Source organism: Anomaloglossus baeobatrachus, chromosome 3 (assembly GCF_048569485.1).
Source record: "Anomaloglossus baeobatrachus isolate aAnoBae1 chromosome 3, aAnoBae1.hap1, whole genome shotgun sequence".
Lineage (NCBI taxonomy): Eukaryota > Metazoa > Chordata > Amphibia > Anura > Aromobatidae > Anomaloglossus > Anomaloglossus baeobatrachus.
The window spans coordinates 703,365,075-703,392,883 of NC_134355.1; the positions used below are offsets into that span (position 1 = coordinate 703,365,075).

The window sequence follows — 27,809 nt, forward strand, 5'->3', positions numbered from 1 at the left end:
CTTTTTGAGTTCCCAAGCTCACCAGTCAATTCCTTTTTTCTCAGAATGCACCCGACTGTTGATTTTGCTACTCCAAGCATGTCTGCTATCTCTCTGATGGATTTTTTCTTTTTTTTCAGCCTCAGGATGTTCTGCTTCACCTCAATTGAGAGTTACTTAGACCGCATGTTGTCTGGTCACAGCAACAGCTTCCAAATGCAAAACCACACACCTGTAATCAACCCCAGACCTTTTAGCTACTTCATTGATTACAGGTTAACGAGGGAGACGCCTTCAGAGTTAATTGCAGCCCTTAGAGTCCCTTGTCCAATTACTTTTGGTCCCTTGAAAAAGAGGAGGCTATGCATTACAGAGCTATGATTCCTAAACCCTTTCTCCGATTTGGATGTGAAAACTCTCATATTGCAGCTGGGAGTGTGCACTTTCAGCCCATATTATATATAGAATTGTATTTCTGAACATGTTTTTGTAAACAGCTAAAATAACAAAACTTGTGTCACTGTCCAAATATTTCTGGACCTAACTGTATATACTTTAGCCTTCAGCCTCTCTTGTGATGTATATACTGTAGCCCCAGCCCCTCCTGTGATGTATATACTGTAGCCCCAGACCCTCCAGTGATATTTATACAGCAGTGTCAGTGTGCACTGTGAGCCGCCATGTCTGTTAGTGATGGCCACCAGGCAGCACGGCACAGCCACACGCCCTGGAGGAGCTGGACGGAAACAAGCGGGGGAGGGGAGTGATTGCTGCCGGCCTCCTCATATTAATAATGTCTCTGATGTGTCTGTGTGTGAGTATATGATGTGTATCTATGTATGTCAGAGTATATGACTGTGTATAGATTTGTCTGTTTACATGTATTTTTGTGAATTTGTCTTCAGATATGTATGTGTACGTGTGCCTGTATGTGCACGTGTGCCTGTATGTGTACGTGTGCCTGTATGTGTACCTGTACGTGTACGTGTGCCTGTATATGTATGTGTGCCTGTATGTGTACATATGCCTGTATGTGTACGTGTGCCTGTATGTGTACATGTGCCTTTATGTGTACATGTGCCTGTATGTGTACCTGTATGTGTACGTATGCCTGTATGTGTACGTGTGCCTGTATGTGTACGTGTGCCTGTATGCGTACGTGTGCCTGTATGTGTACGTATGCCTACGTGTGTCTGTATGTGTACATGTGCCTGTATGTGTACGTATGCCTGTATGTGTACGTGTGCCTGTATGTGTACCTGTATGTGTACGTATGCCTGTATGTGTACGTGTGCCTGTATGTGTACGTGTGCCTGTATGTGTAGGTATGCCTACGTGTGCCTGTATGTGTACATGTGCCTGTATGTGTACGTATGCCTGTATGTGTACGTATGCCTGTATGTGTGCCTGTATGTGTACGTGTGCCTGTATGTGTACGTGTGCCTGTATGTGTACCTGTATGTGTACGTATGCCTGTATGTGTACGTGTGCCTGTATGTGTACGTGTGCCTGTATGTGTACGTGTGCCTGTATGTGTACGTATGCCTACGTGTGCCTGTATGTGTATGTGTGCCTGTATGTGTACGTGTGCCTGTATGTGTACGTATGCCTGTATGTGTACGTGTGCCTGTATGTGTACCTGTATGTGTACGTATGCCTGTATGTGTACGTGTGCCTGTATGTGTACGTGTGCCTGTATGTGTAGGTATGCCTACGTGTGCCTGTATGTGTACATGTGCCTGTATGTGTACGTATGCCTGTATGTGTACGTATGCCTGTATGTGTGCCTGTATGTGTACGTGTGCCTGTATGTGTACGTGTGCCTGTATGTGTACCTGTATGTGTACGTGTGCCTGTATGTGTACGTGTGCCTGTATGTGTACGTATGCCTACGTGTGCCTGTATGTGTATGTGTGCCTGTATGTGTACGTGTGACTGTATGTGTACGTATGCCTGTATGTGTACCTGTATGTGTACGTGTGCCTGCATGTGTACGTGTGCCTGTATGTGTACGTGTGCCTGTATGTGTACGTATGCCTACGTGTGCCTGTATGTGTATGTGTGCCTGTATGTGTACGTGTGACTGTATGTGTACGTATGCCTGTATGTGTACCTGTATGTGTACGTGTGCCTGTATGTGTACGTGTGCCTGTATGTGTGCCTTTATGTGTACGTGTGCCTGTATGTGTACCTGTATGTGTACGTATGCCTGTATGTGTACGTGTGCCTGTATGTGTACGTGTGCCTGTATGTGTACGTGTGCCTGTATGTGTACATGTGCCTTTATGTGTACATGTGCCTGTATGTGTACCTGTATGTGTACGTATGCCTGTATGTGTACGTGTGCCTGTATGTGTACGTGTGCCTGTATGCGTACGTGTGCCTGTATGTGTACGTATGCCTACGTGTGTCTGTATGTGTACATGTGCCTGTATGTGTACGTATGCCTGTATGTGTACGTGTGCCTGTATGTGTACCTGTATGTGTACGTATGCCTGTATGTGTACGTGTGCCTGTATGTGTACGTGTGCCTGTATGTGTAGGTATGCCTACGTGTGCCTGTATGTGTACATGTGCCTGTATGTGTACGTATGCCTGTATGTGTACGTATGCCTGTATGTGTGCCTGTATGTGTACGTGTGCCTGTATGTGTACGTGTACCTGTATGTGTACGTATGCCTGTATGTGTACGTGTGCCTGTATGTGTACGTGTGCCTGTATGTGTACGTATGCCTACGTGTGCCTGTATGTGTATGTGTGCCTGTATGTGTACGTGTGACTGTATGTGTACGTATGCCTGTATGTGTACCTGTATGTGTACGTGTGCCTGCATGTGTACGTGTGCCTGTATGTGTACGTGTGCCTGTATGTGTACGTATGCCTACGTGTGTGTGTATGTGTGCCTGTATGTGTACGTGTGACTGTATGTGTACGTATGCCTGTATGTGTACGTGTGCCTGTATGTGTGCCTTTATGTGTACGTGTGCCTGTATGTGTACCTGTATGTGTACGTATGCCTGTATGTGTACGTGTGCCTGTATGTGTACGTGTGCCTGTATGTGTACGTATGCCTACGTGTGCCTGTATGTGTACATGTGCCTGTATGTGTACGTGTGCCTGTATGTGTACGTATGCCTGTATATGTACGTGTGCCTGTATGTGTACGTATGCCTACGTGTGCCTGTATGTGTACGTGTGCTTGTATGTGTACGTGTGCCTGTATGTGTACGTGTGCCTGTATGTGTACGTGTGCCTGTATGTGTACGTGTGCCTGTATGTGTACCTGTATGTGTACGTGTGCCTGTATGTGTACATGTGCCTGTATGTGTACGTGTGCCTGTATGTGTACCTGTATGTGTACGTGTGCCTGTACGTGTACCTGTATGTGTACGTGTGCCTGTATGTGTACGTGTGCCTGTATGTGTACGTGTGCCTGTATATGTACGTATGCCTACGTGTGCCTGTATGTGTATGTGTGCCTGTATGTGAATGTATGACTGTATGTGTACGTATGCCTGTATGTGTACCTGTATGTGTACGTGTGCCTGTATGTGTACGTGTGCCTGTATGTGTACCTGTATGTGTACGTATGCCTGTATGTGTACGTGTGCCTGTATGTGTACGTGTGCCTGTATGTGTACGTATGCCTACGTGTGCCTGTATGTGTACATGTGCCTGTATGTGTACGTGTGCCTGTATGTGTACCTGTATGTGTACGTATGCCTGTATGTGTACGTGTGCCTGTATGTGTACGTGTGCCTGTATGTGTACGTATGCCTACGTGTGCCTGTATGTGTACGTGTGCTTGTATGTGTACGTGTGCCTGTATGTGTACGTGTGCCTGTATGTGTACGTGTGCCTGTATGTGTACGTGTGCCTGTATATGTACCTGTATGTGTACGTGTGCCTGTATGTGTACCTGTATGTGTATGTGTACCTGTATGTGTACGTGTGCCTGTATGTGTACATGTGCCTGTATGTGTACGTGTGCCTGTATGTGTACGTGTGCCTGTATGTGTACGTATGCCTGTATGTGTATGTGTGCCTGTATGTGTACTTGTGCCTGTATGTGTACGTATGCCTGTATGTGTACGTGTGCCTGTATGTGTACGTGTGCCTGTATGTGTACGTGTACATGTGCCTGTATGTGTACGTGTACATGTGCCTGTATGTGTACGTGTGCCTGTATGTGTACGTGTGCCTGTATGTGTACGTGTGCCTGTATGTGTACGTGTACATGTGCCTGTATGTGTACGTATGCCTGTATGTGTACATGTGCCTGTATGTGTACGTATGCCTGTATATGTACGTGTGCCTGTATGTGTACGTATGCCTGTATGTGTACATGTGCCTGTATGTATACGTGTGCCTGTATGTGTACGTGTGCCTGTATGTGTACGGGTGCCTGTATGTGTACGTGTGCCTGTATGTGTACGTGTGTACGTGTACATGTGCCTGTATGTGTGCCTGTATGTGTACGGGTGCCTGTATGTGTACGTGTGTACGTGTACGTGTGCCTGTATGTGTGCCTGTATGTGTACGGGTGCCTGTATGTGTACGTGTGCCTGTATGTGTACGTATGCCTGTATGTGTACGTGTGTCTGTATGTGTACATGTGCCTGTATGTGTACGTGTGCCTGTATGTATACGTGTGCCTGTATGTGTATGTGTACCTGTATGTGTACGTGTGCCTGTATGTGTACATGTGCCTGTATGTGTACATGTGCCTGTATGTGTACGTGTGCCTGTATGTGTACGTGTGCCTGTATGTGTACGTGTGCCTGTATGTGTACGTATGCCTGTATGTGTATGTGTGCCTGTATGTGTACTTGGGCCTGTATGTGTACGTATGCCTGTATGTGTACGTGTGCCTGTATGTGTACGTGTGCCTGTATGTGTACGTGTACATGTGCCTGTATGTGTACGTGTACATGTGCCTGTATGTGTACGTGTGCCTGTATGTGTACGTGTGCCTGTATGTGTACGTGTGCCTGTATGTGTACGTGTACATGTGCCTGTATGTGTACGTATGCCTGTATGTGTACGTGTGCCTGTATGTGTACGTGTACATGTGCCTGTATGTGTACGTATGCCTGTATGTGTACGTGTGCCTGTATGTGTACGTGTGCCTGTATGTGTACGTGTGCATGTATGTGTACGTGTGCCTGTATGTGTACATGTGCCTGTATGTATACGTGTGCCTGTATGTGTACGTGTGCCTGTATGTATACGTGTGCCTGTATGTGTACGTGTGCCTGTATGTGTACGGGTGCCTGTATGTGTACGTGTGCCTGTATGTGTACGTGTGCCTGTATGTGTACGTGTGCCTGTATGTGTACGTGTGCCTGTATGTGTACATGTGCCTGTATGTATACGTATGCCTGTATGTGTACGTGTGCCTGTATGTGTACGTGTGCCTGTATGTGTACGTGTGCATGTATGTGTACGTGTGCCTTTATGTGTACATGTGCCTGTATGTATACGTGTGCCTGTATGTGTACGTGTGCCTGTATGTGTACGGGTGCCTGTATGTGTACGTGTGCCTGTATGTGTACGTGTGTACGTGTACATGTGCCTGTATGTGTGCCTGTATGTGTACGGGTGCCTGTATGTGTACGTGTGTACGTGTACATGTGCCTGTATGTGTGCCTGTATGTGTACGGGTGCCTGTATGTGTACGTGTGTACGTGTACGTGTGCCTGTATGTGTGCCTGTATGTGTACGGGTGCCTGTATGTGTACGTGTGCCTGTATGTGTACGTGTGTCTGTATGTGTACATGTGCCTGTATGTGTACGTGTGCCTGTATGTGTACGTGTGCCTGTATGTGTACGTGTGCCTGTATGTGTACGTGTGCCTGTATGTGTACGTGTGCCTGTATGTGTACGTATGCCTGTATGTGTACGTGTGCCTGTATGTGTACGTGTGCCTGTATGTGTACGTATCTGTGTATGTGCGTGTCTGCGTGTGGATGGGGCCCACTGAGATTCTTTCGCTCGAGGCCCACGAATTCCTGGAGCCGGTCCTGTATAAATGCTTCAGACCTTTTATTCTCCAGGACATGGTATATTTCATACCCTACAGTTCAGACACATGCTTTTACTTATTTTCAGTCCCTCTTGGATTTTGCAGCCATCTTTACTTTATTTTTAGTCCACGAATCCTGCTGTTGGGATGTCCACGTATGTGACTACATAGCGCCATCTGCTGGACAGACTGCAGACTGCAGGCTCATTTGCTGTAAACAGATGATATAGGGAGCTGATTATTATCCAGCACTGACAGGGTTATATCTCGGTGGTATTAATGAATGTATGATATTATTGCAGTATATCCCCCCTCACGGGGGAACTGAGCCCAAATGTCCCACGTATCCGTGTCCCCTCATCTCCCCACCCCCGCACATATTGTGCGTCCATTTTCTTTCATGCTGGTGATGTTATTCGTGGTTTACGGTATGTCATATCGTGATATATGATCCTTGGTTCTGTTCCAGGAACTGGTGTGCGTATGTGGTGACCCGGACGGTGACATGTATGGTGGAGGATGGGGTGGAGGCCTATGTGAAGCCTGAGTATCAGCCATGCGTCTGGGGCCAGATCCAGTGTCCTCGCACCGTCCTGTAAGTACAAGGATCTGGCAAACGGTGAAGCCTCCATTATCAGCAGGGAATATTGGGTTATTATTGATCACTGTTATTCGGGTCTTCACTGTAAACTAAGAAAGTCACTATTTGTCTGCCCTAGTCCATGCTCTCCTTCTTCTGCTCTGGTCCATGTTCTTCTCCTTCTTCTCTTCTGACCCTTGTTCTTCTTCCTGTATTACTGTTCTCCTCCTCTTCTCACTAATCTCTCCTCTCTGATCCAGTCCCCACGCCCCTCCTGCTGTTCTGCTCATCATTCCTCTAGTGCTCCGGTCACTGTTCTTCTCCTTCTTCTCTTCTGATCCTTGTTCTCCTTCCCGTATTACTGTTCTCCTTCTCTTCTCACTAATCTCTCCTCTCTGATCCAGTCCCCACGCCCCTCCTGCTGTTCTGCTCATCATTCCTCTAGTGCTCCGTCACTGTTCTTCTCCTTCTTCTCTTCTGACCCTTGTTCTCCTTCCCATATTATTGTTCTCCTCCTCTTCTCACTAATCTCTCCTCTCTGATCCAGTCCCCACGCCCCTCCTGCTGTTCTGCTCATCATTCCTCTAGTGCTCCGGTCACTGTTCTTCTCCTTCTTCTCTTCTGACCCTTGTTCTCCTTCCCATATTACTGTTCTCCTCCTCTTCTCACTAATCTCTTCTCTCTGATCCAGTCCCCACGCCCCTCCTGCTGTTCTGCTCATCATTCCTCTAGTGCTCCGGTCACTGTTCTTCTCCTTCTTCTCTTCTGATCCTTGTTCTCCTTCCCGTATTACTGTTCTCCTCCTCTTCTCACTAATCTCTCCTCTCTGATCCAGTCCTCATGCCCCTCCTGCTGTTCTGCTCATCATTCCTCTAGTGCTCCGGTCACTGTTCTTCTCCTTCTTCTCTTCTGATCCTTGTTCTCCTTCCCGTATTGCTGTTCTCCTCCTCTTCTCACTAATCTCTTCTCTCTGATCCAGTCCCCACGCCCCTCCTGCTGTTCTTCTCATCATTCCTGTAGTGCTCCGGTCACTGTTCTTCTCCTTCTTCTCTTCTGACTCTTGTTCTTCTTCCCATATTACTGTTCTCCTCCTCTTCTCACTAATCTCTCCTCTCTGATCCAGTCCCCACGCCCCTCCTGCTGTTCTGCTCATCATTCCTCTAGTGCTCCGGTCACTGTTCTTCTCCTTCTTCTCTTCTGATCCTTGTTCTCCTTCCCGTATTACTGTTCTCCTCCTCTTCTCACTAATCTCTCCTCTCTGATCCAGTCCCCACGCCCCTCCTGCTGTTCTGCTCATCATTCCTCTAGTGCTCCGGTCACTGTTCTTCTCCTTCTTCTCTTCTGATCCTTGTTCTCCTTCCCATATTACTGTTCTCCTCCTCTTCTCACTAATCTCTCCTCTCTGATCCAGTCCCCACGCCCCTCCTGCTGTTTTGCTCGTCATTCCTCTAGTGCTCCGGTCACTGTTCTTCTCCTTCTTCTCTTCTGACTCTTGTTCTTCTTCCCATATTGCTGTTCTCCTCCTCTTCTCACTAATCTCTCCTCTCTGATCCAGTCCCCACGCCCCTCCTGCTGTTCTGCTCATCATTCCTCTAGTGCTCCGGTCACTGTTCTTCTCCTTCTTCTCTTCTGATCCTTGTTCTCCTTCCCGTATTACTGTTCTCCTCCTCTTCTCACTAATCTCTCCTCTCTGATCCAGTCCCCACGCCCCTCCTGCTGTTCTGCTCATCATTCCTCTAGTGCTCCGGTCACTTGTCTTCTCCTTCTTCTCTTCTGACCCTTGTTCTTCTTCCCGTATTACTGTTCTCCTCCTCTTCTCACTAATCTCTCCTCTCTGATCCAGTCCCCACGCCCCTCCTGCTGTTCTGCTCATCATTCCTCTAGTGCTCCGGTCACTGTTCTTCTCCTTCTTCTCTTCTGACCCTTTTCTCCTTCCCGTATTACTGTTCTCCTTCTCTTCTCACTAATCTCTCCTCTCTGATCCAGTCCCCACGCCCCTCCTGCTGTTCTGCTCATCATTCCTCTAGTGCTCCGGTCACTGTTCTTCTCCTTCTTCTCTTCTGACCCTTGTTCTCCTTCCCGTATTGCTGTTCTCCTCCTCTTCTCACTAATCTCTCCTCTCTGATCCAGTCCCCACGCCCCTCCTGCTGTTCTGCTCATCATTCCTCTAGTGCTCCGGTCACTGTTCTTCTCCTTCTTCTCTTCTGACCCTTGTTCTCCTTCCCGTATTGCTGTTCTCCTCCTCTTCTCACTAATCTCTCCTCTCTGATCCAGTCCCCACGCCCCTCCTGCTGTTCTGCTCATCATTCCTCTAGTGCTCCGGTCACTGTTCTTCTCCTTCTTCTCTTCTGACCCTTGTTCTCCTTCCCGTATTACTGTTCTCCTCTTCTCACTAATCTCTCCTCTCTGATCCAGTCCTCACGCCCCTCCTGCTGTTCTGCTCATCATTCCTCTAGTGCTCCTGTCACTGTTCTTCTCCTTCTTATCTTCTGACCCTTGTTCTCCTTCCTGTATTGCTGTTCTCCTCCTCTTCTCACTAATCTCTCCTCTCTGATCCAGTCCCCACGCCCCTCCTGCTGTTCTGCTCATCATTCCTCTAGTGCTCCGGTCACTGTTCTTCTCCTTCTTCTCTTCTGACTCTTGTTCTCCTTCCTGTATTACTGTTCTCCTCCTCTTCTCACTAATCTCTCCTCTCTGATCCAGTCCTCATGCCCCTCCTGCTGTTCTGCTCATCATTCCTGTAGTGCTCCGGTCACTGTTCTTCTCCTTCTTCTCTTCTGACCCTTGTTCTTCTTCCCATATTACTGTTCTCCTCCTCTTCTCACTAATCTCTCCTCTCTGATCCAGTCCCCACGCCCCTCCTGCTGTTCTGCTCATCATTCCTCTAGTGCTCCGGTCACTGTTCTTCTCCTTCTTCTCTTCTGACCCTTGTTCTCCTTCCCATATTACTGTTCTCCTCCTCTTCTCACTAATCTCTCCTCTCTGATCCAGTCCTCACGCCCCTCCTGCTGTTCTGCTCATCATTCCTCTAGTGCTCCTGTCACTGTTCTTCTCCTTCTTCTCTTCTGACCCTTGTTCTTCTTCCCGTATTACTGTTCTCCTCCTCTTCTCACTAATCTCTCCTCTCTGATCCAGTCCCCACGCCCCTCCTGCTGTTCTGCTCATCATTCCTGTAGTGCTCCGGTCACTGTTCTTCTCCTCTTCTGACCCTTGTTCTTCTTCCCATATTACTGTTCTCCTCCTCTTCTCACTAATCTCTCCTCTCTGATCCAGTCCCCACGCCCCTCCTGCTGTTCTGCTCATCATTCCTGTAGTGCTCCGGTCACTGTTCTTCTCCTTCTTCTCTTCTGACCCTTGTTCTCCTTCCCATATTACTGTTCTCCTCCTCTTCTCACTAATCTCTCCTCTCTGATCCAGTCCTCACGCCCCTCCTGCTGTTCTGCTCATCATTCCTCTAGTGCTCCTGTCACTGTTCTTCTCCTTCTTCTCTTCTGACCCTTGTTCTTCTTCCCGTATTACTGTTCTCCTCCTCTTCTCACTAATCTCTCCTCTCTGATCCAGTCCCCACGCCCCTCCTGCTGTTCTGCTCATCATTCCTGTAGTGCTCCGGTCACTGTTCTTCTCCTCTTCTGACCCTTGTTCTTCTTCCCATATTACTGTTCTCCTCGTCTTCTCACTAATCTCTCCTCTCTGATCCAGTCCCCACGCCCCTCCTGCTGTTCTGCTCATCATTCCTGTAGTGCTCCGGTCACTGTTCTTCTCCTTCTTCTCTTCTGACCCTTGTTCTTCTTCCCGTATTACTGTTCTCCTCCTCTTCTCACTAATCTCTCCTCTCTGATCCAGACCCCACGCCCCTCCTGCTGTTCTGCTCATCATTCCTCTAGTGCTCCTGTCACTGTTCTTCTCCTTCTTATCTTCTGATCCTTGTTCTCCTTCCCGTATTACTGTTCTCCTCCTCTTCTCACTAATCTCTCCTCTCTGATCCAGTCCCCACGCCCCTCCTGCTGTTCTGCTCATCATTCCTCTAGTGCTCCGGTCACTGTTCTTCTCCTTCTTCTCTTCTGACCCTTGTTCTCCTTCCTGTATTACTGTTCTCCTCCTCTTCTCACTAATCTCTCCTCTCTGAGCCAGTCCCCACGCCCCTCCTGCTGTTCTGCTCATCATTCCTCTAGTGCTCCGGTCACTGTTCTTCTCCTTCTTCTCTTCTGACCCTTGTTCTCCTTCCCGTATTACTGTTCTCCTCCTCTTCTCACTAATCTCTCCTCTCATCCAGTCCCCACGCCCCTCCTGCTGTTCTGCTCATCATTCCTCTAGTGCTCCGGTCACTTGTCTTCTCCTTCTTATCTTCTGACCCTTGTTCTCCTTCCCATATTACTGTTCTCCTCCTCTTCTCACTAATCTCTCCTCTCTGATCCAGTCCCCACGCCCCTCCTGCTGTTCTGCTCATCATTCCTCTAGTGCTCCGGTCACTGTTCTTCTCCTTCTTCTCTTCTGATCCTTGTTCTCCTTCCCGTATTACTGTTCTCCTTCTCTTCTCACTAATCTCTCCTCTCTGATCCAGTCCCCACGCCCCTCCTGATGTTCTGCTCATCATTCCTGTAGTGCTCCGGTCACTTGTCTTCTCCTTCTTATCTTCTGACCCTTGTTCTCCTTCCCATATTATTGTTCTCCTCCTCTTCTCACTAATCTCTCCTCTCTGATCCAGTCCCCACGCCCCTCCTGCTGTTCTGCTCATCATTCCTCTAGTGCTCCGGTCACTGTTCTTCTCCTTCTTCTCTTCTGATCCTTGTTCTCCTTCCCGTATTACTGTTCTCCTCCTCTTCTCACTAATCTCTCCTCTCTGATCCAGTCCTCATGCCCCTCCTGCTGTTCTGCTCATCATTCCTCTAGTGCTCCGGTCACTGTTCTTCTCCTTCTTCTCTTCTGATCCTTGTTCTCCTTCCCGTATTGCTGTTCTCCTCCTCTTCTCACTAATCTCTTCTCTCTGATCCAGTCCCCACGCCCCTCCTGCTGTTCTTCTCATCATTCCTGTAGTGCTCCGGTCACTGTTCTTCTCCTTCTTCTCTTCTGACTCTTGTTCTTCTTCCCATATTACTGTTCTCCTCCTCTTCTCACTAATCTCTCCTCTCTGATCCAGTCCCCACGCCCCTCCTGCTGTTCTGCTCATCATTCCTCTAGTGCTCCGGTCACTGTTCTTCTCCTTCTTCTCTTCTGATCCTTGTTCTCCTTCCCGTATTACTGTTCTCCTCCTCTTCTCACTAATCTCTCCTCTCTGATCCAGTCCCCACGCCCCTCCTGCTGTTCTGCTCATCATTCCTCTAGTGCTCCGGTCACTGTTCTTCTCCTTCTTCTCTTCTGATCCTTGTTCTCCTTCCCATATTACTGTTCTCCTCCTCTTCTCACTAATCTCTCCTCTCTGATCCAGTCCCCACGCCCCTCCTGCTGTTCTGCTCGTCATTCCTCTAGTGCTCCGGTCACTGTTCTTCTCCTTCTTCTCTTCTGACTCTTGTTCTTCTTCCCATATTGCTGTTCTCCTCCTCTTCTCACTAATCTCTCCTCTCTGATCCAGTCCCCACGCCCCTCCTGCTGTTCTGCTCATCATTCCTCTAGTGCTCCGGTCACTGTTCTTCTCCTTCTTCTCTTCTGATCCTTGTTCTCCTTCCCGTATTACTGTTCTCCTCCTCTTCTCACTAATCTCTCCTCTCTGATCCAGTCCCCACGCCCCTCCTGCTGTTCTGCTCATCATTCCTCTAGTGCTCCGGTCAATTGTCTTCTCCTTCTTCTCTTCTGACCCTTGTTCTTCTTCCCGTATTACTGTTCTCCTCCTCTTCTCACTAATCTCTCCTCTCTGATCCAGTCCCCACGCCCCTCCTGCTGTTCTGCTCATCATTCCTCTAGTGCTCCGGTCACTGTTCTTCTCCTTCTTCTCTTCTGACTCTTGTTCTTCTTCCCATATTGCTGTTCTCCTCCTCTTCTCACTAATCTCTCCTCTCTGATCCAGTCCCCACGCCCCTCCTGCTGTTCTGCTCATCATTCCTCTAGTGCTCCGGTCACTGTTCTTCTCCTTCTTCTCTTCTGACCCTTGTTCTCCTTCCCGTATTGCTGTTCTCCTCCTCTTCTCACTAATCTCTCCTCTCTGATCCAGTCCCCACGCCCCTCCTGCTGTTCTGCTCATCATTCCTCTAGTGCTCCGGTCACTGTTCTTCTCCTTCTTCTCTTCTGACCCTTGTTCTCCTTCCCGTATTACTGTTCTCCTCTTCTCACTAATCTCTCCTCTCTGATCCAGTCCTCACGCCCCTCCTGCTGTTCTGCTCATCATTCCTCTAGTGCTCCTGTCACTGTTCTTCTCCTTCTTATCTTCTGACCCTTGTTCTCCTTCCTGTATTGCTGTTCTCCTCCTCTTCTCACTAATCTCTCCTCTCTGATCCAGTCCCCACGCCCCTCCTGCTGTTCTGCTCATCATTCCTCTAGTGCTCCGGTCACTGTTCTTCTCCTTCTTCTCTTCTGACTCTTGTTCTCCTTCCTGTATTACTGTTCTCCTCCTCTTCTCACTAATCTCTCCTCTCTGATCCAGTCCTCATGCCCCTCCTGCTGTTCTGCTCATCATTCCTGTAGTGCTCCGGTCACTGTTCTTCTCCTTCTTCTCTTCTGACCCTTGTTCTTCTTCCCATATTACTGTTCTCCTCCTCTTCTCACTAATCTCTCCTCTCTGATCCAGTCCCCACGCCCCTCCTGCTGTTCTGCTCATCATTCCTCTAGTGCTCCGGTCACTGTTCTTCTCCTTCTTCTCTTCTGACCCTTGTTCTCCTTCCCATATTACTGTTCTCCTCCTCTTCTCACTAATCTCTCCTCTCTGATCCAGTCCTCACGCCCCTCCTGCTGTTCTGCTCATCATTCCTCTAGTGCTCCTGTCACTGTTCTTCTCCTTCTTCTCTTCTGACCCTTGTTCTTCTTCCCGTATTACTGTTCTCCTCCTCTTCTCACTAATCTCTCCTCTCTGATCCAGTCCCCACGCCCCTCCTGCTGTTCTGCTCATCATTCCTGTAGTGCTCCGGTCACTGTTCTTCTCCTCTTCTGACCCTTGTTCTTCTTCCCATATTACTGTTCTCCTCCTCTTCTCACTAATCTCTCCTCTCTGATCCAGTCCCCACGCCCCTCCTGCTGTTCTGCTCATCATTCCTGTAGTGCTCCGGTCACTGTTCTTCTCCTTCTTCTCTTCTGACCCTTGTTCTTCTTCCCGTATTACTGTTCTCCTCCTCTTCTCACTAATCTCTCCTCTCTGATCCAGACCCCACGCCCCTCCTGCTGTTCTGCTCATCATTCCTCTAGTGCTCCTGTCACTGTTCTTCTCCTTCTTATCTTCTGATCCTTGTTCTCCTTCCCGTATTACTGTTCTCCTCCTCTTCTCACTAATCTCTCCTCTCTGATCCAGTCCCCACGCCCCTCCTGCTGTTCTGCTCATCATTCCTCTAGTGCTCCGGTCACTGTTCTTCTCCTTCTTCTCTTCTGACCCTTGTTCTCCTTCCTGTATTACTGTTCTCCTCCTCTTCTCACTAATCTCTCCTCTCTGAGCCAGTCCCCACGCCCCTCCTGCTGTTCTGCTCATCATTCCTCTAGTGCTCCGGTCACTTGTCTTCTCCTTCTTATCTTCTGACCCTTGTTCTCCTTCCCATATTACTGTTCTCCTCCTCTTCTCACTAATCTCTCCTCTCTGATCCAGTCCCCACGCCCCTCCTGCTGTTCTGCTCATCATTCCTCTAGTGCTCCGGTCACTGTTCTTCTCCTTCTTCTCTTCTGACTCTTGTTCTTCTTCCCATATTGCTGTTCTCCTCCTCTTCTCACTAATCTCTCCTCTCTGATCCAGTCCCCACGCCCCTCCTGCTGTTCTGCTCATCATTCCTCTAGTGCTCCAGTCACTGTTCTTCTCCTTCTTCTCTTCTGACCCTTGTTCTCCTTCCCGTATTGCTGTTCTCCTCCTCTTCTCACTAATCTCTCCTCTCTGATCCAGTCCCAACGCCCCTCCTGCTGTTCTGCTCATCATTCCTCTAGTGCTCCGGTCACTGTTCTTCTCCTTCTTCTCTTCTGACCCTTGTTCTCCTTCCCGTATTACTGTTCTCCTCCTCTTCTCACTAATCTCTCCTCTCTGATCCAGTCCCCACGCCCCTCCTGCTGTTCTGCTCATCATTCCTCTAGTGCTCCGGTCACTGTTCTTCTCCTTATCTTCTGACCCTTATTCTTCTTCCTGTATTACTGTTCTCCTCCTCTTCTCACTAATCTCTCCTCTCTGATCCAGTCCCCACGCCCCTCCTGCTGTTCTGCTCATCATTCCTCTACTGCTCCGGTCACTGTTCTTCTCCTTCTTCTCTTCTGACCCTTGTTCTTCTTCCCATATTACTGTTCTCCTCCTCTTCTCACTAATCTCTCCTCTCTGATCCAGTCCCCACGCCCCTCCTGCTGTTCTGCTCATCATTCCTCTAGTGCTCCGGTCACTTGTCTTCTCCTTCTTCTCTTCTGACCCTTGTTCTTCTTCCCGTATTACTGTTCTCCTCCTCTTCTCACTAATCTCTCCTCTCTGATCCAGTCCCCACGCCCCTCCTGATGTTCTGCTCATCATTCCTCTAGTGCTCCGGTCACTTGTCTTCTCCTTCTTATCTTCTGACCCTTGTTCTCCTTCCCATATTACTGTTCTCCTCCTCTTCTCACTAATCTCTCCTCTCTGATCCAGTCCCCACGCCCCTCCTGCTGTTCTGCTCATCATTCCTCTAGTGCTCCGGTCACTGTTCTTCTCCTTCTTCTCTTCTGACTCTTGTTCTTCTTCCCATATTGCTGTTCTCCTCCTCTTCTCACTAATCTCTCCTCTCTGATCCAGTCCCCACGCCCCTCCTGCTGTTCTGCTCATCATTCCTCTAGTGCTCCGGTCACTTGTCTTCTCCTTCTTCTCTTCTGACCCTTGTTCTTCTTCCCGTATTACTGTTCTCCTCCTCTTCTCACTAATCTCTCCTCTCTGATCCATTCCCACGCCCCTCCTGCTGTTCTGCTCATCATTCCTCTAGTGCTCCGGTCACTGTTCTTCTCCTTCTTCTCTTCTGACCCTTGTTCTCCTTCCCGTATTACTGTTCTCCTCCTCTTCTCACTAATCTCTCCTCTCTGATCCAGTCCCACGCCCCTCCTGCTGTTCTGCTCATCATTCCTCTAGTGCTCCGGTCACTGTTCTTCTCCTTCTTCTCTTCTGACTCTTGTTCTTCTTCCCATATTGCTGTTCTCCTCCTCTTCTCACTAATCTCTCCTCTCTGATCCAGTCCCCACGCCCCTCCTGCTGTTCTGCTCATCATTCCTCTAGTGCTCCGGTCACTGTTCTTCTCCTTCTTCTCTTCTGACCCTTGTTCTCCTTCCCGTATTACTGTTCTCCTCTTCTCACTAATCTCTCCTCTCTGATCCAGTCCCCACGCCCCTCCTGCTGTTCTGCTCATCATTCCTCTAGTGCTCCGGTCACTGTTCTTCTCCTTCTTCTCTTCTGACCCTTGTTCTCCTTCCCATATTACTGTTCTCCTCCTCTTCTCACTAATCTCTCCTCTCTGATCCAGTCCTCACGCCCCTCCTGCTGTTCTGCTCATCATTCCTCTAGTGCTCCTGTCACTGTTCTTCTCCTTCTTCTCTTCTGACCCTTGTTCTTCTTCCCGTATTACTGTTCTCCTCCTCTTCTCACTAATCTCTCCTCTCTGATCCAGTCCCCACGCCCCTCCTGCTGTTCTGCTCATCATTCCTGTAGTGCTCCGGTCAGTGTTCTTCTCCTTCTTCTCTTCTGACCCTTGTTCTTCTTCCCATATTACTGTTCTCCTCCTCTTCTCACTAATCTCTCCTCTCTGATCCAGTCCCCACGCCCCTCCTGCTGTTCTGCTCATCATTCCTGTAGTGCTCCGGTCACTGTTCTTCTCCTTCTTCTCTTCTGACCCTTGTTCTTCTTCCCGTATTACTGTTCTCCTCCTCTTCTCACTAATCTCTCCTCTCTGATCCAGTCCCCACGCCCCTCCTGCTGTTCTGCTCATCATTCCTCTAGTGCTCCTGTCACTGTTCTTCTCCTTCTTATCTTCTGATCCTTGTTCTCCTTCCCGTATTACTGTTCTCCTCCTCTTCTCACTAATCTCTCCTCTCTGATCCAGTCCCCACGCCCCTCCTGCTGTTCTGCTCATCATTCCTCTAGTGCTCCGGTCACTGTTCTTCTCCTTCTTCTCTTCTGACCCTTGTTCTCCTTCCTGTATTACTGTTCTCCTCCTCTTCTCACTAATCTCTCCTCTCTGATCCAGTCCCCACGCCCCTCCTGCTGTTCTGCTCATCATTCCTCTAGTGCTCCGGTCACTTGTCTTCTCCTTCTTCTCTTCTGACCCTTGTTCTTCTTCCCGTATTACTGTTCTCCTCCTCTTCTCACTAATCTCTCCTCTCTGATCCAGTCCCCACGCCCCTCCTGCTGTTCTGCTCATCATTCCTCTAGTGCTCCGGTCACTTGTCTTCTCCTTCTTATCTTCTGACCCTTGTTCTCCTTCCCATATTACTGTTCTCCTCCTCTTCTCACTAATCTCTCCTCTCTGATCCAGTCCCCACGCCCCTCCTGCTGTTCTGCTCATCATTCCTCTAGTGCTCCGGTCACTTGTCTTCTCCTTCTTCTCTTCTGACCCTTGTTCTTCTTCCCGTATTACTGTTCTCCTCCTCTTCTCACTAATCTCTCCTCTCTGATCCAGTCCCCACGCCCCTCCTGCTGTTCTGCTCATCATTCCTCTAGTGCTCCGGTCACTGTTCTTCTCCTTCTTCTCTTCTGATCCTTGTTCTCCTTCCCGTATTACTGTTCTCCTCCTCTTCTCACTAATCTCTCCTCTCTGATCCAGTCACCATGCCCCTCCTGCTGTTCTGCTCATTATTCCTCTAGTGCTCCGGTCACTGTTCTTCTCCTTCTTATCTTCTGACCCTCCTCCTCTTCTCACTAATCTCTCCTCTCTGATCTAGTCCCCACGCCCCTCCTGCTGTTCTGCTCATCATTCCTCTAGTGCTCCGGTCACTTGTCTTCTCCTTCTCTTCTGACCCTTGTTCTTCTTCCCGTATTACTGTTCTCCTCCTCTTCTCACTAATCTCTCCTCTCTGATCCAGTCCCCACGCCCCTCCTGCTGTTCTGCTCATCATTCCTCTAGTGCTCCGGTCACTGTTCTTCTCCTTCTTCTCTTCTGACCCTTGTTCTTCTTCCCATATTGCTGTTCTCCTCCTCTTCTCACTAATCTCTCCTCTCTGATCCAGTCCCCACGCCCCTCCTGCTGTTCTGCTCATCATTCCTCTAGTGCTCCGGTCACTGTTCTTCTCCTTCTTCTCTTCTGACCCTTGTTCTCCTTCCCGTATTACTGTTCTCCTCCTCTTCTCACTAATCTCTCCTCTCTGATCCAGTCCCACGCCCCTCCTGCTGTTCTGCTCATCATTCCTCTAGTGCTCCGGTCACTGTTCTTCTCCTTCTTCTCTTCTGACTCTTGTTCTTCTTCCCATATTGCTGTTCTCCTCCTCTTCTCACTAATCTCTCCTCTCTGATCCAGTCCCCACGCCCCTCCTGCTGTTCTGCTCATCATTCCTCTAGTGCTCCGGTCACTGTTCTTCTCCTTCTTCTCTTCTGACCCTTGTTCTCCTTCCCGTATTACTGTTCTCCTCCTCTTCTCACTAATCTCTCCTCTCTGATCCAGTCCCCATGCCCCTCCTGCTGTTCTGCTCATCATTCCTCTAGTGCTCCGGTCACTGTTCTTCTCCTTCTTCTCTTCTGACCCTTGTTCTCCTTCCCATATTACTGTTCTCCTCCTCTTCTCACTAATCTCTCCTTTCTGATCCAGTCCTCACGCCCCTCCTGCTGTTCTGCTCATCATTCCTCTAGTGCTCCGGTCACTGTTCTTCTCCTTCTTCTCTTCTGACCCTTGTTCTTCCCGTATTACTGTTCTCCTCCTCTTCTCACTAATCTCTCCTCTCTGATCCAGTCCCCACGCCCCTCCTGCTGTTCTGCTCATCATTCCTGTAGTGCTCCGGTCACTGTTCTTCTCCTTCTTCTCTTCTGACCCTTGTTCTTCTTCCCATATTACTGTTCTCCTCCTCTTCTCACTAATCTCTCCTCTCTGATCCAGTCCCCACGCCCCTCCTGCTGTTCTGGTCATCATTCCTGTAGTGCTCCGGTCACTGTTCTTCTCCTTCTTCTCTTCTGACCCTTGTTCTCCTTCCCGTATTACTGTTCTCCTCCTCTTCTCACTAATCTCTCCTCTCTGATCCAGTCCCCACGCCCCTCCTGCTGTTCTGCTCATCATTCCTCTAGTGCTCCGGTCACTGTTCTTCTCCTTCTTATCTTCTGACCCTTGTTCTCCTTCCCGTATTACTGTTCTCCTCCTCTTCTCACTAATCTCTCCTCTCTGATCCAGTCCCCACGCCCTTCCTGCTGTTCTGCTCATCATTCCTCTAGTGCTCCGGTCACTGTTCTTCTCCTTCTTCTCTTCTGATCCTTGTTCTCCTTCCCATATTGCTGTTCTCCTCCTCTTCTCACTAATCTCTCCTCTCTGATCCAGTCCCCACGCCCCTCCTGCTGTTCTGGTCATCATTCCTGTAGTGCTCCGGTCACTGTTCTTCTCCTTCTTCTCTTATGATCCTTGTTCTCCTTCCCGTATTACTGTTCTCCTCCTCTTCTCACTATTCTCTCCTCTCTGATCCAGTCCCCACGCCCCTCCTGCTGTTCTGCTCATCATTCCTCTACTGCTCCGGTCACTGTTCTTCTCCTTCTTCTCTTCTGATCCTTGTTCTCCTTCCCGTATTACTGTTCTCCTCCTCTTCTCACTAATCTCTCCTCTCTGATCCAGTCCCCACGCCCCTCCTGCTGTTCTGCTCATCATTCCTCTAGTGCTCCGGTCACTGTTCTTCTCCTTCTTCTCTTCTGACCCTTGTTCTTCTTCCCATATTGCTGTTCTCCTCTTCTTCTCACTAATCTCTCCTCTCTGATCGAGTCCCCACGCCCCTCCTGCTGTTCTGCTCATCATTCCTCTAGTGCTCCGGTCACTGTTCTTCTCCTTCTTCTCTTCTGACCCTTGTTCTTCTTCCCATATTGCTGTTCTCCTCCTCTTCTCACTAATCTCTCCTCTCTGATCCAGCCCCCCCGCCCCTCCTGCTGTTCTGCTCATCATTCCTCCAGTGCTCCTGTCACTGTTCTTCTCCTTCTTCTCTTCTGACCCTTGTTCTTCTTCCCGTATTACTGTTCTCCTCCTCCTCTTCTCACTAATCTCTCCTCTCTGATCCAGTCCCCACGCCCCTCCTGCTGTTCTGCTCATCATTCCTCCAGTGCTCCTGTCAATGTTCTTCTCCTTCTTCTCTTCTGACCCTCCTCCTCTTCTCACTAATCTCTCCTCTCTGATCCAGTCCTCATGCCCCTCCTGCTGTTCTGCTCGTCATTCCTCTAGTGCTCCGGTCACTGTTCTTCTCCTTCTTCTCTTCTGACTCTTGTTCTCCTTCCCGTATTGCTGTTCTCCTCCTCTTCTCACTAATCTCTCCTCTCTGATCCAGTCCCCACGCCCCTCCTGCTGTTCTGCTCATCATTCCTGTAGTGCTCCTGTCACTGTTCTTCTCCTTCTTCTCTTCTGACCCTTGTTCTCCTTCCCATATTACTGTTCTCCTCCTCTTCTCACTAATCTCTCCTCTCTGATCCAGTCCCACGCCCCTCCTGCTGTTCTGCTCATCATTCCTCTAGTGCTCTGGTCACTGTTCTTCTCCTTCTTCTCTTCTGACTCTTGTTCTTCTTCCCATATTGCTGTTCTCCTCCTCTTCTCACTAATCTCTCCTCTCTGATCCAGTCCCCACGCCCCTCCTGCTGTTCTGCTCATCATTCCTCTAGTGCTCCGGTCACTGTTCTTCTCCTTCTTCTCTTCTGACCCTTGTTCTCCTTCCCGTATTGCTGTTCTCCTCCTCTTCTCACTAATCTCTCCTCTCTGATCCAGTCCCACGCCCCTCCTGCTGCTCTGCTCATCATTCCTCTAGTGCTCCGGTCACTGTTCTTCTCCTTCTTCTCTTCTGACTCTTGTTCTTCTTCCCATATTGCTGTTCTCCTCCTCTTCTCACTAATCTCTCCTCTCTGATCCAGTCCCCACGCCCCTCCTGCTGTTCTGCTCATCATTCCTCTAGTGCTCCAGTCACTGTTCTTCTCCTTCTTCTCTTCTGACCCTTGTTCTCCTTCCCGTATTGCTGTTCTCCTCCTCTTCTCACTAATCTCTCCTCTCTGATCCAGTCCCCACGCCCCTCCTGCTGTTCTGCTCATCATTCCTCTAGTGCTCCGGTCACTGTTCTTCTCCTTCTTCTCTTCTGACCCTTGTTCTCCTTCCCGTATTACTGTTCTCCTCCTCTTCTCACTAATCTCTCCTCTCTGATCCAGTCCCCACGCCCCTCCTGCTGTTCTGCTCATCATTCCTCTAGTGCTCCGGTCACTGTTCTTCTCCTTCTTCTCTTCTGACCCTTGTTCTCCTTCCCATATTACTGTTCTCCTCCTCTTCTCACTAATCTCTCCTTTCTGATCCAGTCCTCACGCCCCTCCTGCTGTTCTGCTCATCATTCCTCTAGTGCTCCTGTCACTGTTCTTCTCCTCCTTCTCTTCTGACCCTTGTTCTTCTTCCCATATTACTGTTCTCCTCCTCTTCTCACTAATCTCTCCTCTCTGATCCAGTCCCCACGCCCCTCCTGCTGTTCTGCTCATCATTCCTGTAGTGCTCCGGTCACTGTTCTTCTCCTTCTTCTCTTCTGACCCTTGTTCTTCTTCCCATATTACTGTTCTCCTCCTCTTCTCACTAATCTCTCCTCTCTGATCCAGTCCCCACGCCCCTCCTGGTGTTCTGCTCATCATTCCTCTAGTGCTCCGGTCACTGTTCTTCTCCTTCTTCTCTTCTGACCCTTGTTCTCCTTCCCGTATTACTGTTCTCCTCCTCTTCTCACTAATCTCTCCTCTCTGATCCAGTCCCCACGCCCCTCCTGCTGTTCTGGTCATCATTCCTGTAGTGCTCCGGTCACTGTTCTTCTCCTTCTTCTCTTCTGACCCTTGTTCTCCTTCCCGTATTACTGTTCTCCTCCTCTTCTCACTAATCTCTCCTCTCTGATCCAGTCCCCACGCCCCTCCTGCTGTTCTGCTCATCATTCCTCTAGTGCTCCGGTCACTGTTCTTCTCCTTCTTATCTTCTGACCCTTGTTCTCCTTCCCGTATTACTGTTCTCCTCCTCTTCTCACTAATCTCTCCTCTCTGATCCAGTCCCCACGCCCTTCCTGCTGTTCTGCTCATCATTCCTCTAGTGCTCCGGTCACTGTTCTTCTCCTTCTTCTCTTCTGATCCTTGTTCTCCTTCCCATATTGCTGTTCTCCTCCTCTTCTCACTAATCTCTCCTCTCTGATCCAGTCCCCACGCCCCTCCTGCTGTTCTGGTCATCATTCCTGTAGTGCTCCGGTCACTGTTCTTCTCCTTCTTCTCTTATGATCCTTGTTCTCCTTCCCGTATTACTGTTCTCCTCCTCTTCTCACTAATCTCTCCTCTCTGATCCGGTCCCCACGCCCCTCCTGCTGTTCTGCTCATCATTCCTCTAGTGCTCCTGTCACTGTTCTTCTCCTTCTTCTCTTCTGACCCTTGTTCTCCTTCCCGTATTACTGTTCTCCTCCTCTTCTCACTATTCTCTCCTCTCTGATCCAGTCCCCACGCCCCTCCTGCTGTTCTGCTCATCATTCCTCTACTGCTCCGGTCACTGTTCTTCTCCTTCTTCTCTTCTGATCCTTGTTCTCCTTCCCGTATTACTGTTCTCCTCCTCTTCTCACTAATCTCTCCTCTCTGATCCAGTCCCCACGCCCCTCCTGATGTTCTGCTCATCATTCCTCCAGTGCTCCTGTCACTGTTCTTCTCCTTCTTCTCTTCTGACCCTTGTTCTTCTTCCCGTATTACTGTTCTCCTCCTCCTCTTCTCACTAATCTCTCCTCTCTGATCCAGTCCCCACGCCCCTCCTGCTGTTCTGCTCATCATTCCTCCAGTGCTCCTGTCAATGTTCTTCTCCTTCTTCTCTTCTGACCCTCCTCCTCTTCTCACTAATCTCTCCTCTCTGATCCAGTCCTCATGCCCCTCCTGCTGTTCTGCTCGTCATTCCTCTAGTGCTCCGGTCACTGTTCTTCTCCTTCTTCTCTTCTGACTCTTGTTCTCCTTCCCGTATTGCTGTTCTCCTCCTCTTCTCACTAATCTCTCCTCTCTGATCCAGTCCCCACGCCCCTCCTGCTGTTCTGCTCATCATTCCTCTAGTGCTCCGGTCACTGTTCTTCTCCTTCTTCTCTTCTGACCCTTGTTCTCCTTCCCGTATTACTGTTCTCCTCCTCTTCTCACTAATCTCTCCTCTCTGATCCAGTCCCACGCCCCTCCTGCTGTTCTGCTCATCATTCCTCTAGTGCTCTGGTCACTGTTCTTCTCCTTCTTCTCTTCTGACTCTTGTTCTTCTTCCCATATTGCTGTTCTCCTCCTCTTCTCACTAATCTCTCCTCTCTGATCCAGTCCCCACGCCCCTCCTGCTGTTCTGCTCATCATTCCTCTAGTGCTCCGGTCACTGTTCTTCTCCTTCTTCTCTTCTGACCCTTGTTCTCCTTCCCATATTACTGTTCTCCTCCTCTTCTCACTAATCTCTCCTCTCTGATCCAGTCCTCACGCCCCTCCTGCTGTTCTGCTCATCATTCCTCTAGTGCTCCTGTCACTGTTCTTCTCCTTCTTCTCTTCTGACCCTTGTTCTTCTTCCCGTATTACTGTTCTCCTCCTCTTCTCACTAATCTCTCCTCTCTGATCCAGTCCCCACGCCCCTCCTGCTGTTCTGCTCATCATTCCTGTAGTGCTCCGGTCACTGTTCTTCTCCTTCTTCTCTTCTGACCCTTGTTCTTCTTCCCATATTACTGTTCTCCTCCTCTTCTCACTAATCTCTCCTCTCTGATCCAGTCCCCACGCCCCTCCTGCTGTTCTGCTCATCATTCCTCTAGTGCTCCGGTCACTTGTCTTCTCCTTCTTCTCTTCTGACCCTTGTTCTTCTTCCCGTATTTCTGTTCTCCTCCTCTTCTCACTAATCTCTCCTCTCTGCTCCAGTCCCCACGCCCCTCCTGCTGTTCTGCTCATCATTCCTCTAGTGCTCCGGTCACTGTTCTTCTCCTTCTTCTCTTCTGATCCTTGTTCTCCTTCCCGTATTACTGTTCTCCTCCTCTTCTCACTAATCTCTCCACTCTGATCCAGTCACCACGCCCCTCCTGCTGTTCTGCTCATTATTCCTCTAGTGCTCCGGTCACTGTTCTTCTCCTTCTTATCTTCTGACCCTCCTCCTCTTCTCACTAATCTCTCCTCTCTGATCCAGTCCCCACGCCCCTCCTGCTGTTCTGCTCATCATTCCTCTAGTGCTCCGGTCACTTGTCTTCTCCTTCTCTTCTGACCCTTGTTCTTCTTCCCGTATTACTTTTCTCCTCCTCTTCTCACTAATCTCTCCTCTCTGATCCAGTCCCCACGCCCCTCCTGCTGTTCTGCTCATCATTCCTCTAGTGCTCCGGTCACTGTTCTTCTCCTTCTTCTCTTCTGACCCTTGTTCTCCTTCCCGTATTACTGTTCTCCTCCTCTTCTCACTAATCTCTCCTCTCTGATCCAGTCCCACGCCCCTCCTGCTGTTCTGCTCATCATTCCTCTAGTGCTCCGGTCACTGTTCTTCTCCTTCTTCTCTTCTGACTCTTGTTCTTCTTCCCATATTGCTGTTCTCCTCCTCTTCTCACTAATCTCTCCTCTCTGATCCAGTCCCCACGCCCCTCCTGCTGTTCTGCTCATCATTCCTCTAGTGCTCCAGTCACTGTTCTTCTCCTTCTTCTCTTCTGACCCTTGTTCTCCTTCCCGTATTGCTGTTCTCCTCCTCTTCTCACTAATCTCTCCTCTCTGATCCAGTCCCCACGCCCCTCCTGCTGTTCTGCTCATCATTCCTCTAGTGCTCCGGTCACTGTTCTTCTCCTTCTTCTCTTCTGACCCTTGTTCTCCTTCCCGTATTACTGTTCTCCTCCTCTTCTCACTAATCTCTCCTCTCTGATCCAGTCCCCACGCCCCTCCTGCTGTTCTGCTCATCATTCCTCTAGTGCTCCGGTCACTGTTCTTCTCCTTCTTCTCTTCTGACCCTTGTTCTCCTTCCCATATTACTGTTCTCCTCCTCTTCTCACTAATCTCTCCTTTCTGATCCAGTCCTCACGCCCCTCCTGCTGTTCTGCTCATCATTCCTCTAGTGCTCCTGTCACTGTTCTTCTCCTTCTTCTCTTCTGACCCTTGTTCTTCTTCCCGTATTACTGTTCTCCTCCTCTTCTCACTAATCTCTCCTCTCTGATCCAGTCCCCACGCCCCTCCTGATGTTCTGCTCATCATTCCTCCAGTGCTCCTGTCACTGTTCTTCTCCTTCTTCTCTTCTGACCCTTGTTCTTCTTCCCGTATTACTGTTCTCCTCCTCCTCTTCTCACTAATCTCTCCTCTCTGATCCAGTCCCCACGCCCCTCCTGCTGTTCTGCTCATCATTCCTCCAGTGCTCCTGTCAATGTTCTTCTCCTTCTTCTCTTCTGACCCTCCTCCTCTTCTCACTAATCTCTCCTCTCTGATCCAGTCCTCATGCCCCTCCTGCTGTTCTGCTCGTCATTCCTCTAGTGCTCCGGTCACTGTTCTTCTCCTTCTTCTCTTCTGACTCTTGTTCTCCTTCCCGTATTGCTGTTCTCCTCCTCTTCTCACTAATCTCTCCTCTCTGATCCAGTCCCCACGCCCCTCCTGCTGTTCTGCTCATCATTCCTCTAGTGCTCCGGTCACTGTTCTTCTCCTTCTTCTCTTCTGACCCTTGTTCTCCTTCCCGTATTACTGTTCTCCTCCTCTTCTCACTAATCTCTCCTCTCTGATCCAGTCCCACGCCCCTCCTGCTGTTCTGCTCATCATTCCTCTAGTGCTCTGGTCACTGTTCTTCTCCTTCTTCTCTTCTGACTCTTGTTCTTCTTCCCATATTGCTGTTCTCCTCCTCTTCTCACTAATCTCTCCTCTCTGATCCAGTCCCCACGCCCCTCCTGCTGTTCTGCTCATCATTCCTCTAGTGCTCCGGCCACTGTTCTTCTCCTTCTTCTCTTCTGACCCTTTTTCTCCTTCCCATATTACTGTTCTCCTCCTCTTCTCACTAATCTCTCCTCTCTGATCCAGTCCTCACGCCCCTCCTGCTGTTCTGCTCATCATTCCTCTAGTGCTCCTGTCACTGTTCTTCTCCTTCTTCTCTTCTGACCCTTGTTCTTCTTCCCGTATTACTGTTCTCCTCCTCTTCTCACTAATCTCTCCTCTCTGATCCAGTCCCCACGCCCCTCCTGCTGTTCTGCTCATCATTCCTGTAGTGCTCCGGTCACTGTTCTTCTCCTTCTTCTCTTCTGACCCTTGTTCTTCTTCCCATATTACTGTTCTCCTCCTCTTCTCACTAATCTCTCCTCTCTGATCCAGTCCCCACGCCCCTCCTGCTGTTCTGCTCATCATTCCTGTAGTGCTCCGGTCACTGTTCTTCTCCTTCTTCTCTTCTGACCCTTGTTCTTCTTCCCGTATTACTGTTCTCCTCCTCTTCTCACTAATCTCTCCTCTCTGATCCAGTCCCCACGCCCCTCCTGCTGTTCTGCTCATCATTCCTCTAGTGCTCCTGTCACTGTTCTTCTCCTTCTTATCTTCTGATCCTTGTTCTCCTTCCCGTATTACTGTTCTCCTCCTCTTCTCACTAATCTCTCCTCTCTGATCCAGTCCCCACGCCCCTCCTGCTGTTCTGCTCATCATTCCTCTAGTGCTCCGGTCACTGTTCTTCTCCTTCATCTCTTCTGACCCTTGTTCTCCTTCCTGTATTACTGTTCTCCTCCTCTTCTCACTAATCTCTCCTCTCTGAGCCAGTCCCCACGCCCCTCCTGCTGTTCTGCTCATCATTCCTCTAGTGCTCCGGTCACTTGTCTTCTCCTTCTTATCTTCTGACCCTTGTTCTCCTTCCCATATTACTGTTCTCCTCCTCTTCTCACTAATCTCTCCTCTCTGATCCAGTCCCCACGCCCCTCCTGCTGTTCTGCTCATCATTCCTCTAGTGCCCCGGTCACTTGTCTTCTCCTTCTTCTCTTCTGACCCTTGTTCTCCTTCCCATATTACTGTTCTCCTCCTCTTCTCACTAATCTCTCCTCTCTGATCCAGTCCCCACGCCCCTCCTGCTGTTCTGCTCATCATTCCTCTAGTGCTCCGGTCACTTGTCTTCTCCTTCTTCTCTTCTGACCCTTGTTCTTCTTCCCGTATTACTGTTCTCCTCCTCTTCTCACTAATCTCTCCTCTCTGATCCAGTCCCCACGCCCCTCCTGCTGTTCTGCTCATCATTCCTCTAGTGCTCCGGTCACTTGTCTTCTCCTTCTTATCTTCTGACCCTTGTTCTCCTTCCCATATTACTGTTCTCCTCCTCTTCTCACTAATCTCTCCTCTCTGATCCAGTCCCCACGCCCCTCCTGCTGTTCTGCTCATCATTCCTCTAGTGCTCCGGTCACTTGTCTTCTCCTTCTTCTCTTCTGACCCTTGTTCTTCTTCCCGTATTTCTGTTCTCCTCCTCTTCTCACTAATCTCTCCTCTCTGCTCCAGTCCCCACGCCCCTCCTGCTGTTCTGCTCATCATTCCTCTAGTGCTCCGGTCACTGTTCTTCTCCTTCTTCTCTTCTGATCCTTGTTCTCCTTCCCGTATTACTGTTCTCCTCCTCTTCTCACTAATCTCTCCACTCTGATCCAGTCACCACGCCCCTCCTGCTGTTCAGCTCATTATTCCTCTAGTGCTCCGGTCACTGTTCTTCTCCTTCTTATCTTCTGACCCTCCTCCTCTTCTCACTAATCTCTCCTCTCTGATCCAGTCCCCACGCCCCTCCTGCTGTTCTGCTCATCATTCCTCTAGTGCTCCGGTCACTTGTCTTCTCCTTCTCTTCTGACCCTTGTTCTTCTTCCCGTATTACTTTTCTCCTCCTCTTCTCACTAATCTCTCCTCTCTGATCCAGTCCCCACGCCCCTCCTGCTGTTCTGCTCATCATTCCTCTAGTGCTCCGGTCACTGTTCTTCTCCTTCTTCTCTTCTGACCCTTGTTCTTCTTCCCATATTGCTGTTCTCCTCCTCTTCTCACTAATCTCTCCTCTCTGATCC

At 49.5% G+C, this 27,809-nt stretch overlaps 1 protein-coding gene across 2 annotated transcripts in view; it reads left to right on the top strand.

The window, feature by feature from the left end:
- The window catches only part of EMILIN1 (elastin microfibril interfacer 1), a 116,904-nt gene that overhangs the window by 42,571 nt on the left and 46,524 nt on the right, over positions 1-27,809 (top strand). For both annotated transcript variants that reach the window (XR_012751735.1, XM_075341388.1), the window contains exon 2: positions 6,474-6,599. Coding sequence is in view for 1 of the 2 variants with exons in the window: in XM_075341388.1 (XP_075197503.1) it covers positions 6,474-6,599 (126 nt within the window). In the remaining variant the exon portion in view is untranslated. The remainder of the gene's footprint in view (positions 1-6,473; positions 6,600-27,809) is intronic.